At 42.3% G+C, this 12246-nt stretch overlaps 1 protein-coding gene across 1 annotated transcript; it reads left to right on the top strand.

The window, feature by feature from the left end:
- The first annotated feature begins 2720 nt into the window (after positions 1 to 2720).
- sncaip (synuclein, alpha interacting protein) lies at positions 2721 to 12237 on the top strand. The gene is made up of 10 exons (XM_051902787.1): positions 2721 to 2884; positions 3565 to 3635; positions 5453 to 5516; positions 5689 to 6398; positions 6734 to 6913; positions 7659 to 7772; positions 7848 to 7973; positions 8481 to 8650; positions 8735 to 8821; positions 10936 to 12237. The coding sequence occupies exons 2-10, from the start codon at positions 3579 to 3581 to the stop codon at positions 11801 to 11803; spliced, it is 2376 nt and encodes a 791-aa protein (XP_051758747.1). The 5' UTR covers positions 2721 to 2884; positions 3565 to 3578; the 3' UTR covers positions 11804 to 12237.
- The last annotated feature ends 9 nt before the right edge of the window (positions 12238 to 12246 follow it).

The following is a 12246-nucleotide window of genomic DNA, read 5'->3' as shown; positions in this document are numbered from 1 at the left end:
TGCGTCGCGAAGCTCTCGTGAACACTCGTGCATGTGCGTTGAGTTGACGTGCGAGTCTGAACACAACATGAGTCTGAACAACACGCATGCATCGTGAAGTTCTCGTGAACACTCGTGCATGTGCGTTGAGTTGACGCAAATCTGAACACATGTCTGAACACAACACGCATGCATCGTGAAGCTCTCATGAACACTCGTGCATGTGCGTTGAGTTGACATGCGAGTCTGAACACAACATGAGTCTGAACAACACGCATGCGTCGTGAAGCTCTCGTGAACACTCACGCATGTGCGTTGAGTTGACGCAAATCTGAACACAACATGAGTCTGAACAACACGCATGCATCGTGAAGCTCTCGTGAACACTCACGCATGTGCGTTGAGCTGACGCGAATCTGAACACAACGTGATTCTGAACAACACGCATGCATCGTGAGGCTTTCGTGAACACTCGTGCATGTGCGTTGAGTTGACGTGTGAGTCTGAACCCAACATGAGTCTGAACACAACACGCATGCGTCGTGGAGCTCGTGAACACTCGTGCATGTGCGTTGAGTTGACGCAAATCTGAACACAACATGTCTGAACAACACGCATGCGTTGTGAAGTTCTCGTGAACACTCGTGCATGTGCGTTGAGTTGACGTGCGAGTCTGAACACAACATGAGTCTGAACAACATGCATGCGTTGTGAAGTTCTCATGAACACTCGTGCATGTGCGTTGAGTTGACGCGAATCTGAACACAACATGAGTCTGAACAACACGCATGCGTCGTGAAGCTCTCGTGAACACTCGTGCATGTGCGTTGAGTTGACGTGCGAGTCTGAACACAACATGAGTCTGAACAACACGCATGCATCGTGAAGCTCTCGTGAACACTCGCGCATGTGCGTTGAGTTGACATGCGAGTCTGAACACAACATGAGTCTGAACAACACGCATGCATCGTGAAGCTCTCGTGAACACTCGTGCATGTGCGTTGAGTTGACGTGCGAGTCTGAACACAACATGAGTCTGAACAACACGCATGCGTTGTGAAGCTCTCGTGAACACTCGTGCATGTGCGTTGAGTTGACGTGCGAGTCTGAACACAACATGAGTCTGAACAACACGCATGCATCGTGAAGCTCTCGTGAACACTCGTGCATGTGCGTTGAGTTGACGCGAGTCTGAACACAACATGAGTCTGAACAACACGCATGCATCGTGAAGCTCTCGTGAACACTCACGCATGTGCGTTGAGCTGACGCGAATCTGAACACAACGTGATTCTGAACAACACGCATGCATCGTGAGGCTTTCGTGAACACTCGTGCATGTGCGTTGAGTTGACGTGTGAGTCTGAACCCAACATGAGTCTGAACACAACACGCATGCGTCGTGAAGCTCGTGAACACTCGTGCATGTGCGTTGAGTTGACGCAAATCTGAACACAACATGTCTGAACAACATGCATGCGTTGTGAAGTTCTCATGAACACTCGTGCATGTGCGTTGAGTTGACGCGAATCTGAACACAACATGAGTCTGAACAACACGCATGCGTCGTGAAGCTCTCGTGAACACTCGTGCATGTGCGTTGAGTTGACGCGAATCTGAACACAACATGAGTCTGAACAACACGCATGCGTCGTGAAGCTCTCGTGAACACTCGTGCATGTGCGTTGAGCTGACATGCGAGTCTGAACACAACATGAGTCTGAACAACACGCATGCGTCATGAAGCTCGTGAATGTGCATTGCAGATCAATATTTTTGTAAGTAAAGTGGTAAATTATGTTTTTTTGCACAAACAAATCACTCACGTTGCTTCATAAAACTGAGTTTAAGCCACTGGAGTCACATGGAGTACTTTAATGATGTCATTCTTACCTTTCTGGACATTGGAGTGGAAGTTGCGTTGGATCTCCATGGGGGGACAGTAACCTCTCAGACTTTATCAAAAAGATCTTAATTTGTGTTCCGAAGATGAACGAAGGTCTAGGTGAGTAATTAATGACAGAATTTTCATTTTTGACTGAACTAACTCTTTAAAGACCAGATGACTTTAACATTACTGGAAGAACGTTTGTTAGTAACGTTGAGAGAACCTTAACAGAACGTTCTGGGAACATTCCCAACTGTTGCATACGGTATTATATCATTTTGTCTTAATTAGTGTAAAATAATGATAAAACACCATGCAGTCATAGCCGTACTTGCTCTTTTGAAAGAGTCTTGGGTATTTTCATTTTGATATCTATGTTAATCGAATTGTTTAGTTTGAATGATGTATAGAAGAAAATCAGGAACGTTTAATAAGTGCGCATGAGAGGCTGAAAATGTGAACGTCGTTTTCAGATTCATGTTTGATATTATCTCACACATATTTATATTTTCAGCCTCTTAATGGTGCTATTGATATTATTGTCACTTTAGTTTAGGAGGCACAAACCTAACTTGAATAAAAGCAGATGAGAATATGTTTTCTTGATTTTCATGTGTTCTTATTAATTGAAGGAAGACTGTAATGGATCATCAGAGGCTTGTGAATATGAATGTGTGTGTGTTTGTACCTACTTAAACATATTTTGGGGAAAATAAGTGAGTTAAACCTGACAAAACCTCCCACCTCCGTTCTTGTAAAAACACTAAAAATATATATTTTCTGTTATGTTCTGGTTATTTTTTTTTTTATTTAATGGCGGGAACAAGCTTTTATAATTTCTGCGCGCGTGTGTCTGTATCGCCCTCTGCTGGCGAGTCACAGTGTGCGCGCTGTGTGTCGGGTCGCGCGCGCTGAGGAGGCTGAGGGAGGCGCGCGCTCGTGTCACATTCTTCAGATGATCCGCTATTCAGAAGAAACACAGACAGACAATCAGCGACACACAGCAGCGAGCACAAGGTACGACACACACACTCACACACTGAACACAACATAACGGACAAAAGAGATCAGAAACACACGAGGGAATCCAGAGAGAAACAATAAGATGGTGAGAGATCATCTGAGGGATGCTAACGCTAAAGCTAATGCTAGAAACAAAAGACTGACAGAAACAGGCAGACAGATTTAAAGAGATAAACATCTACAGACACTACACACACAGACAGATGAACAGACTGCATCTTCATCTCATGAATACTCATCAGTTTGTTTTTCATAATCAGTTATTGATTATTGTGTGTTTGATGTGAAATAGACACACATTAAATCACGGTTCTGCTCTTTTTGTGACTGATTCATCAGTTATTCTGGAGACAAAACATGTTTTGTTAAAATATAAATAAGTTTCCTGTTCATCTGAGGTCATCGAGGAGGACTCTACTGGTTAATGTTAACCAGTGGTTAAACAGCTACTTAATCATAGTTTTATTACTCACTTCACCTCTAGTAACCACGCCCACTTTCCACTGTCCAATCAAGTGATGATGGATGAGAGCAAGCCCCGCCCCTCGCGTTATTCAGATTGACGTCACATTCATGTAGTGGTTCATGTTTGGCTGGAGTGTGTATCAGTGATTATTGATCAATAAAATCATGTGTGTGTGTGTGTGTGTGTGTGTGTGTGTGTGTGTTCTCAGAATGCTGACTGAAGATGGACGTTCCTGAATACCTGGATCTGGATGAGATCGACTTCACCGATGATCTTCCTGTGAGTCCGTCACGTTTACGAGTGATGACTGTACAGATCAGCTCAATTATATCCGACTTCAGTCCGTTTCTTTCTCTTTGCTCTTTTTTTTGTTGGAGTTAAAACATTTTTAATCTTAAAGGGATAGTTCAATCCAAAATTGAAAATTCTGTCAATGGTCACATGACATGCAGCTTAACAAGTAAAATATTTCACCTTTTTTAGTGTGCTATTTTGATTTATTTTTATTTTATTTTTTTATTATGATTTTGTTCATTTTTAGTAAGTGTTTTACTTAGATTTTCCTTTAAAATGATTTATTTAATTTATTAATTTTTTATGATTTAGAAAGTGTTTTATGTAGATTTTTTTGTATTTTACAATTTTTTTCATTTTCATGATTTAATGAATTTTTAGTAAGCATTTTATTTCGATTTGTTTTTATTTTTAAATGATTTATCTATTTTCTTTTTATGATTTAATGAGTGTTTTTAGATTTTTTTATTTTAAAATGATTTCTTTTTTTATTTTTATGATACTAAAATGTATTCTAAAGTTTACTTTAAAGATTTATTTTAAAGATTTATTTAATTGTTTTCATTTTCATGATTTAATTAATTTTTTAGTAAGCATTTTATTTTGATTTGTTTTTATTTTTAAATGATTTATATATTTTCTTTTATGATTTTATGAGTTTTTTAGTGTTTTGTTTAGAAATTTTCTTTTAAAAATGTCTTTTTCTTTTTATGATTTAATGAATTTTTAAATGCTAAAATTTATTTTAAAGTTTATTTTAAATATTTATTTAATTTTTTTCATTTTCATGCTTTAAGTTTTAATAAGCAGTTCATTTTGATTTGTTTTTATTTTTAAATGATTTATTTTCTTTATATGATTAAATGAGTTTTTTAGTTTTTAGAATTTTTTTTAAAAAATTATTTCATTTTTATGATTTAATGAATTTTTAAATGCTTCATTTTTTAAAGTTTATTTTAAAGATTTATTTAATTTTTTCATTTTTTATGATTTAATTAATTTTTAGTAAGCATTTTATTTTGATTTGTTTTTATTATTAAATGATTTATCTATTTTCTTTTTATGATTTTATGAGTTTTTTAATAAGTGTTTTATTTAGAAATTTTCTTTTAAAATTGTCTTTTTCTTTTTATGATTTAATGAATTTTTAAATGCTAAAGTATATTTCAGAGTTATTAAATTTTGTTTTTCATTTTTATGATTTAAGTTTTAGTAAGAGTTTTAATTTTATTTGTCTTTATTTTTAAATGATTTATCTATTTTCTTTTTATGATTTTATGAGTTTTTGGTAAGTGTTTTATTAAGAAATTTTCTTTAAAATAATTCCTTTTTTATGATTTAATGAATTTTTAAAAGCTAAAATTTATTTTGAAGTTTATATAATTATTTTCATTTTTATGATTTAAGTTTTAGTAAGCATTTTATTTTGATTTGTTTTTATTTTAAAATAATTTATTTCAATCTTTCATTTTTAGGATTTAATTATTAGCTTTTCTTCAACTCATGAACTCCAGTTTGGGAAGCCCAGAAACCTTTGTTTAAGATGTTTAAGTGTATATTAAATGTTACAGTATGTTGAATACAGTAGATTACAGTGTCGTTCTGTGTGCTCACTTTATTGCTCAGATGTTTCCAGGGAGTCAAACCCATGACTTTGAACAACATCCATCCCTTCAGTATTATAATACACAGAATTGTGCACTGCTGGTGCACATGTGGTGTTTCTCAGGTGCTCATGGGAGGCAGTAATGTCACAGTACTGTTTGTTGACCTTTAACATGTCCTGATGTCTCCTGTCACAGTACGCGTCCAAGAGCATTCCTGAGCTGTGCCGAAGACACGATGGGCAGAGCGACGAGAGACAAGGTACGACGTTCATTCTGACTTTATATCTTACAATTCTGAGAAAAAAAGTCAGAATTGCGAGATAAAAAGTCCTTTTTTATTTTTATTTCATGGCGGAATCAAGCTTTCATAGTGAAGCTGCTTTGAATTCATTGTGAAAGGCGTTTTACAGATTCATTTGATTGTTTTTCAGCTCCGTCCATCAACTGGGCTCGTAACGCGGCGTCACACGGCGGAGCGGGAATCAAACCCACCGGCATCGCTGACGTCTACAGCAAATTCCGACCCGTCAAACGCGTGTCTCCCCTCAAACACCAGCCGGAGGTGTCGGAGACGGAGGCCGACGGGAAGAGCGTTGAGCAGAACGCAGAACAAAGCAAAGAGGACGCCGCCGTTTCTCCATGCGCCGTCAAGAGCAGAGGCTTGGCGAACGGAGCTCTGTTTGGAGAGCTGGAGCACTACGACCTGGACATGGACGAGATCCTCGACGTGCCGTATATTAAATCCAGTCAGCAGACGGCTACTCTGCCCCGCGTGGCTTCGGAGAAGAGGAGCGCGGCCGCCGGCGTTAGAGGATCGACGCTCGCCCACTCCGAGAGCCTGAGCGGCGGGACGCAGTTCTGTGTGCTGTCGCCCGTCAACTGGCCCGACATGAGGAAGTCAAAGTCCGTGGATCTCAGGGCACAAAGCGCGGGATTCGAGCTCAGTCATGGTTCAGAGACAGACAAGCTCCTGTCCGGCCTGCCCTTCCCGGACAAAGCCGACGGCGGGCAGACGGCGTTCCCTCTTCAGGGAGCCAAAGGCACGAGAGGAGGCTTGCGAGCGTTTGGAGACGGCGACGAAGAAGCCAAGAAGACGCAAAACATCCTGAACATCGTGAGAGAGGGGCAGATCTCACTGCTGGTAAGAGCCGCCGCGTTCTCCATTATTTAAAGTCTAGTTCCTAATTTCGTTTCGGAGTCTCCTACAACAGATTGTCGGTTAAAAAACACTTTAGTTTTCTCATAATATCCACTGCAGCATCATCTCTTTTCTCACAGTGCCTGAAACGGTTCGTTCAAAGATTCGGTCTCTCTAAACCCCGCCCTTCTGAGAGCTGCTCTGCTCTGATTGGTCAGACAGCCCTGATTGGTCGAAAAAAAAAAAACGTTTACAAACAGCTCTATTACACACTGCATGACAGGTCATATCCCAGAAAGCATAATAACATGAACAATCTGCCGCGTGTGTCTGTGCAGCCTCACTTCGCCGCAGAGAACCTGGAGCGCATCCGAGACGAGGACGGGAACAACCTGCTGCACGTGGCTGCGGCTCAGGGTCACGCCGACTGCCTGCAGCACCTGACGTCGCTCATGGGAGAGGACTGTCTGAACGAACGCAACAAGCAGCAGCTCACGCCCGCAGGTCTCGGCGTCCGGGTACGTCTGTCTTCTTCACGTCACATCGGTCTGGTTGTTCTGAGTCATTGAGCTCGGCTCTATGCTAGTGCAGTTGATTAACTGCTAATAATTCATTAAAGGGTTAGTTCACCCAAAAATGAAAATTCTGTCATTAATTACTCACCCTCATGTCGTTCCACACCCGTAAGACCTTCGTTCATCTTCAGAACACAAATTAAGATATTTTTGATGAAATCCGATGGCTCAGTGAGGCCTGCATAGCCAGCAATGACATTTCCTCTCTCAAGATCCATTAATGTACTAAAAACATATTTAAATCAGTTCATGTGAGTACAGTGGTTCAATATTAATATTATAAAGCCACGAGAATATTTTTGGTGCGCCAAAAAAACAAAATAACGACTTATATAGTGATGGCCGATTTCAAAACACTGCTTCAGGAAGCTTCGGAGCGTTATGAATCTTTTGTGTTGAATCATGATTCGGATCGCATGTCAAACCGCCAAACTGCTGAAATCACGTGACTTTGGTGCTCCGAACCGCTGATTCGACACAAAAGATTCATAACGCTCCGGGTTAACGCTAAGGGTTTGGCGGATGAAGAATGTTCGAGATTCCCTGTATTACTAAACATCAACACAATAAACATTGGAAATCCAGGAAAATTTGATGACGTCATCCTGCACTCGTGGGCGTGTACTGATGTTTGTCCAATCAGCTCTGGCGTGAACTAAACAGACTAAACTTTGTGTCGTTTGTGTAGAACGGTCATCTGGAGTGTGTGCGCTGGATGGTGAGCGAAACCGAAGCCATCGCCGAGCTCAGCTGCACTCGAGAACATCCCAGCCTCATCCACTACGCCGCACGGCACGGACAGGTGAGCGACTCCGCCCACACGCCGCAGGATCGCTTCAGCGGTCACGTGACTAATCTCGGCGCACGTGTGTTTCAGGAGCGCGTCCTGCTGTGGCTGCTGCAGTTCATGCAGGAACAGGCCATTTCTCTGGACGAGGTGGATCAGAACGGGAACTCTGCGGTTCACGTGGCGGCTCAGTACGGCCATCTCAGCTGCGTTCAGGTGCTCTGCTCATTTGATCTGCACTTCAGCCTCTTATTTTGTCTGGGATGCAGTAAGAAAGAGAGACAGGAAGCGGCTCTCCCTCCCATTTCCTGTTGCTGTTTCTGTAGTGCCGAGAGACGTACCGGTCCGTTTGGTCACAGACAGAAAGAAAAACACTGGTTCTCATTCACTAACCATGCACACAAATGCACAAAATCTGCCTGCGAATGTTTTCACGAACAAAACAAAAGTGTTTGAGCTGCGAGGTTTGTGGAAAGCCCTTATATGGAGATGTTTTGACTTGTTTTATGCAAATGACTAACATCAGGTATGCAGGCGCTTGTTTAGAATACAGTCAATATCCTAGTAATATGCATGCTAAAAAACAACTAGTTAATAGTGAGACTTAGACACTAAATTAAAGTGTTACCAAAAATGAAGAAATTTGTCATGCTCAAAGTCTTGAGTAGATCAAGTTAATGTGCTGCTGTCTTCTAACGTGTTTGTTTTTCTGCGTGAGCTCAGACTCTGGTGGAGTACGGCTCCAACGTGACCGTGCAGAACCAGCAGGGCGAGCGTCCGTCCCAGTGTGCTGAGCGGCAGGGTCACAGCACCTGCTCGCGCTATCTGGTGGTGGTGGAGACGTGCATGTCGCTGGCGTCGCAGGTGGTCAAACTGACCAAACAGCTGCACGAGTAAGAAGAGACTTCATTCATGTGATGCGTTTGACTTCTGATGCCACCCGTGAGTGACGCCAACATCTGTTTCTGACTCCACAGACAAACTACAGCACGGGTCGCCATGCAGAACCAACTCCAGCTGCTCCTGCAGACGCAAGAGCCCAACGGAAGACCTCGATCGCCAAGGTCTGTCGTCGATGAGCAGCGATTGTCCTGCAGTTTGATGCCAAGTGTGGTTCAAATATAATGCAGAATGTCACAGAAAATTTTGGATGAACAAATCAAAAGTAGGGCTGTACACTTAATCAAGAGTCACTTCAGCAGATACACACACAAACTCAAAGCTCTTCACGAGAACCCGCCAAAATAAAAGTTTGGTTTAACTTATAACTATTATACTGTAGAATTTACCTCTTAAAGTAAGAATAATAGTAAATATAGCTGCAAGCAGCCATTATGAGGCCAAGCACAAAGATCACATGATAAGTCAAGCCAACATGGCTGGGAGCATCAGACCAACTGCAACAATGAGCAATTAAAGACCTATTAAGATCATTTTAGGTAAAATAGCTGGAAAAATAAAAAAATACAGTCAACAATAATGATTTAATGGTTTATCACTTTCGACCAATAGGTGGCGCTTGGACCCAATTGATGTATTGTGTTCAGAGTGAGCTGACAATGACACGTGCAAAGTTTGGTGTCAATATGCCAAAGCACTGCAGAGATACAGCCTCAAGAGTCGTTTTGGCATCATGCCTCAAATTTGTTGCTGCGGTATACGAAAACAGTTTCGTCTATTAACACGAAATCCGTAACTTTTATGCTGACATGGTCTGAAGAGGATACAATTCAATTTTGGTGAAAATCGGACCAACGGTCAAGGAGGAGTTCAAAAAAGTAGGTTTTTAAATAAAATCAAAATGGTGGACAGGACGTTTGGCTAGTATCTATGTTCTCTGCATGACCCAAGTAATCTATTGAGACCAGTTTCATCACAATAGGTTAATTTTGTCAAAAGTTATTAGCATTTTTGTAAATTTCATTATAACTTTTGACCACAGTGTGGCGCTGCCCCGAATATTTTTGAGTACTGTCAGGGCATGGTGCCGAAGACACATACAGAGTTTTGTAACAATACACCAATGCATTTGTAAAATATAGCATTTTGCGACAAAATTCAAAATGCCGTGATGCCCAAAATGGCCGATATTGGAAAATTGGGTATCGTTCAACTCGGCATGCTGCACCGAATCTGAAGAGACCTAAAGAGTCTTGTGATTTTTGGCCAAACCATTCAGAAGTTTTAAGCAAAAATTGCCATTTTTTTGTATCTCCGGACCAGTAGGTGGCGCTGTGCCAAAACACAGCATGTTGCCTCAGGTCATACTCGAGATGACTTGTACCAAGTTTGGTCTGAATACGATAAAGCGTTGCAGAGAAACCCTCAGCGGTAACCAGAACAGCAACAACAATGCTCCGAGCGGCGGAAAAAACGCCGGTCCGTTCGGGAAAATGAGCGAATCCAAGAGAAAATTCAAATTGGCCGATATGGAAAAATTGAGTATCGTTCGGCTCTCCATACCTCACTGAATCTAAAGAGACCTGTTTTGTGATTTTTGGCCAAACCATTCAGAAGTTATAAGCAAAAATTGCCATTTTTCGTATCTCCAGACCAGTAGGTGGCGCTGCGTTAAAACGTAGCATGTTGCCTCAGGTCATACTCGTGATGAAATGTACCAAGTTTGATCTGAATACGATAAAGTGTTGGGGACAAGCCTCAGCGGCAACCAGAACAACAACAACAATAATGCTCCGAGTGGCGGAAAACGCGAAAATTCAAAATGGCCTGATGCCCAAAATGGCTGATTGGGTATAAAATTAGGTGGCGCTGCGCCGAAACGCAGCATGTATCCTCAGGTCCTACTCATGATGACTTATACCAAGTTTGGTCTGAATACGATAAAGCGTTGCAGGGATATAGCCTTTATTTTCGCTACCACTACTTAAAATTTGTTTGCGCGTTGTTCGAGAACGGTTTGACGAATCTAATTGAATTCCATAATTTTTTGTCGGAATGTGGTTCTGTGGGCTGCCATAGACTTCCAGAGCGGGAAGTAGAAACGGAAGAAGAAGAATAAGAACGTCAACGATTAGAATAGGTGCCTACACACCTTCAGTGCTTGGCCCCTAATAATAATAATACAGTTTATTAACTGAAAAAAGAATATAGTAATAAATAAACCATATTTCATAGGGTCCTCCATCAGAACTGATCGTCTCTCTCTCCTCTCACGTAGCTCTCACGTTCCTCCGGCTGAGACGTGGCCTGAGATGACGCTGACGGCTGAAGTGACGGCTGATAACGGCCAGTGGGTCCTGAAGCAGAGACACACGGACTCGGATGGCGTTCTGAGGAAGCTGCTGGGAAAAGACCCGGCGAGTGCCAGAGACAGACTGACGCTGGAGTTCCAGGATGGTGCTGGAGGGGTGGAGTCAGGGGCGGGGCCTGGAGCCGGAGCAATGAGACGGCTGGGGATGGGAGAGAGGCGGGAACTAAAGTTGGCTCGTCTCAAGCAGATCATGCAGCGTTCACTTAGCGAATCAGACGGCGACGCGGCGTATGCTCCGGATGAGTCCAAACCCACGGCCGGCAGCTCCAGGCCCGACAGACCGACTCAGCTGCCCATCGCAGAGGTTGAGGAGCACAAGCACGGCTCCACCAGCGAGCGCAAGCTCTCCTTCGCACACAGGACTTCCAAATCCGTGGAGGCTTACAACCCATCTCCATCTTCAGACCACAGCGATCCTGAAACGAAAGCCGACGTGGCGGGAGAGTTTCCCGATGGCCAAAAGGTCGCGACGAGTCCCAAAAGTGCCCTCAAATCCCCGTCCTCTCGAAGAAAGACCTCTCAGAACCTGAAACTGAGGGTCACCTTCGACGAGCCGCCGCGTAAAGACGGACCCGCGGCCGACGTGAAAGTCCCGCCCGCCAAAGACAAGGCGGAATCGGGGAAACGGCCTTTCGGAGCGTTCCGCTCCATCATGGAAACTCTCAGCGGCAACCAGAACAGCAACAACAACAACGCTCAGAGCGGTGGAAAAAATGCCGGTCCGTCCGGGAAAAAGAGTGAATCCAAGAGCAAAAGCAAGACGAGTGCTGTCTAGAGCAGCCGATGCTACAGAACTATGATTCAGATTTGCACTCTGATGACCATTTAGAAACCAGGTGCTTGATTAATGAATCTTTTCAACACTATTTGCAGCCACACTTTCTTACATGCGAGTTTTTGAAATAGTAATTTTTCAATACTGTGATTTTGTACAGACTCAATAATCAAACAGAAGCAGCAGAGAATGAACGAGCGAACAAACGAATGAATGAATCATGTTCTTTATTCCAGGAGTGAAGTGATTCAGTGCTGCACCTTCAGATTCTGACTGTTTTCATAACTCAAATACGTTTATATGTAATCTGTCTTGTTCTGAGTTAATGTATGGATTTATAATTTAACTCTTATGTTTGAATGCAAGAAATATGATATTATTGGAATCATTGTAACGACATTTGGAGGTTAAAATAAAGACGTTTTCAACTGTTACACTGATTT

This window comes from Ctenopharyngodon idella, chromosome 8 (genome assembly GCF_019924925.1).
Source record: "Ctenopharyngodon idella isolate HZGC_01 chromosome 8, HZGC01, whole genome shotgun sequence".
NCBI classification, from domain to species: domain Eukaryota; kingdom Metazoa; phylum Chordata; class Actinopteri; order Cypriniformes; family Xenocyprididae; genus Ctenopharyngodon; species Ctenopharyngodon idella.
The sequence above is the reverse complement of the archived record's forward strand: the minus strand, read 5'-3'. Positions and strand labels throughout refer to the sequence as shown.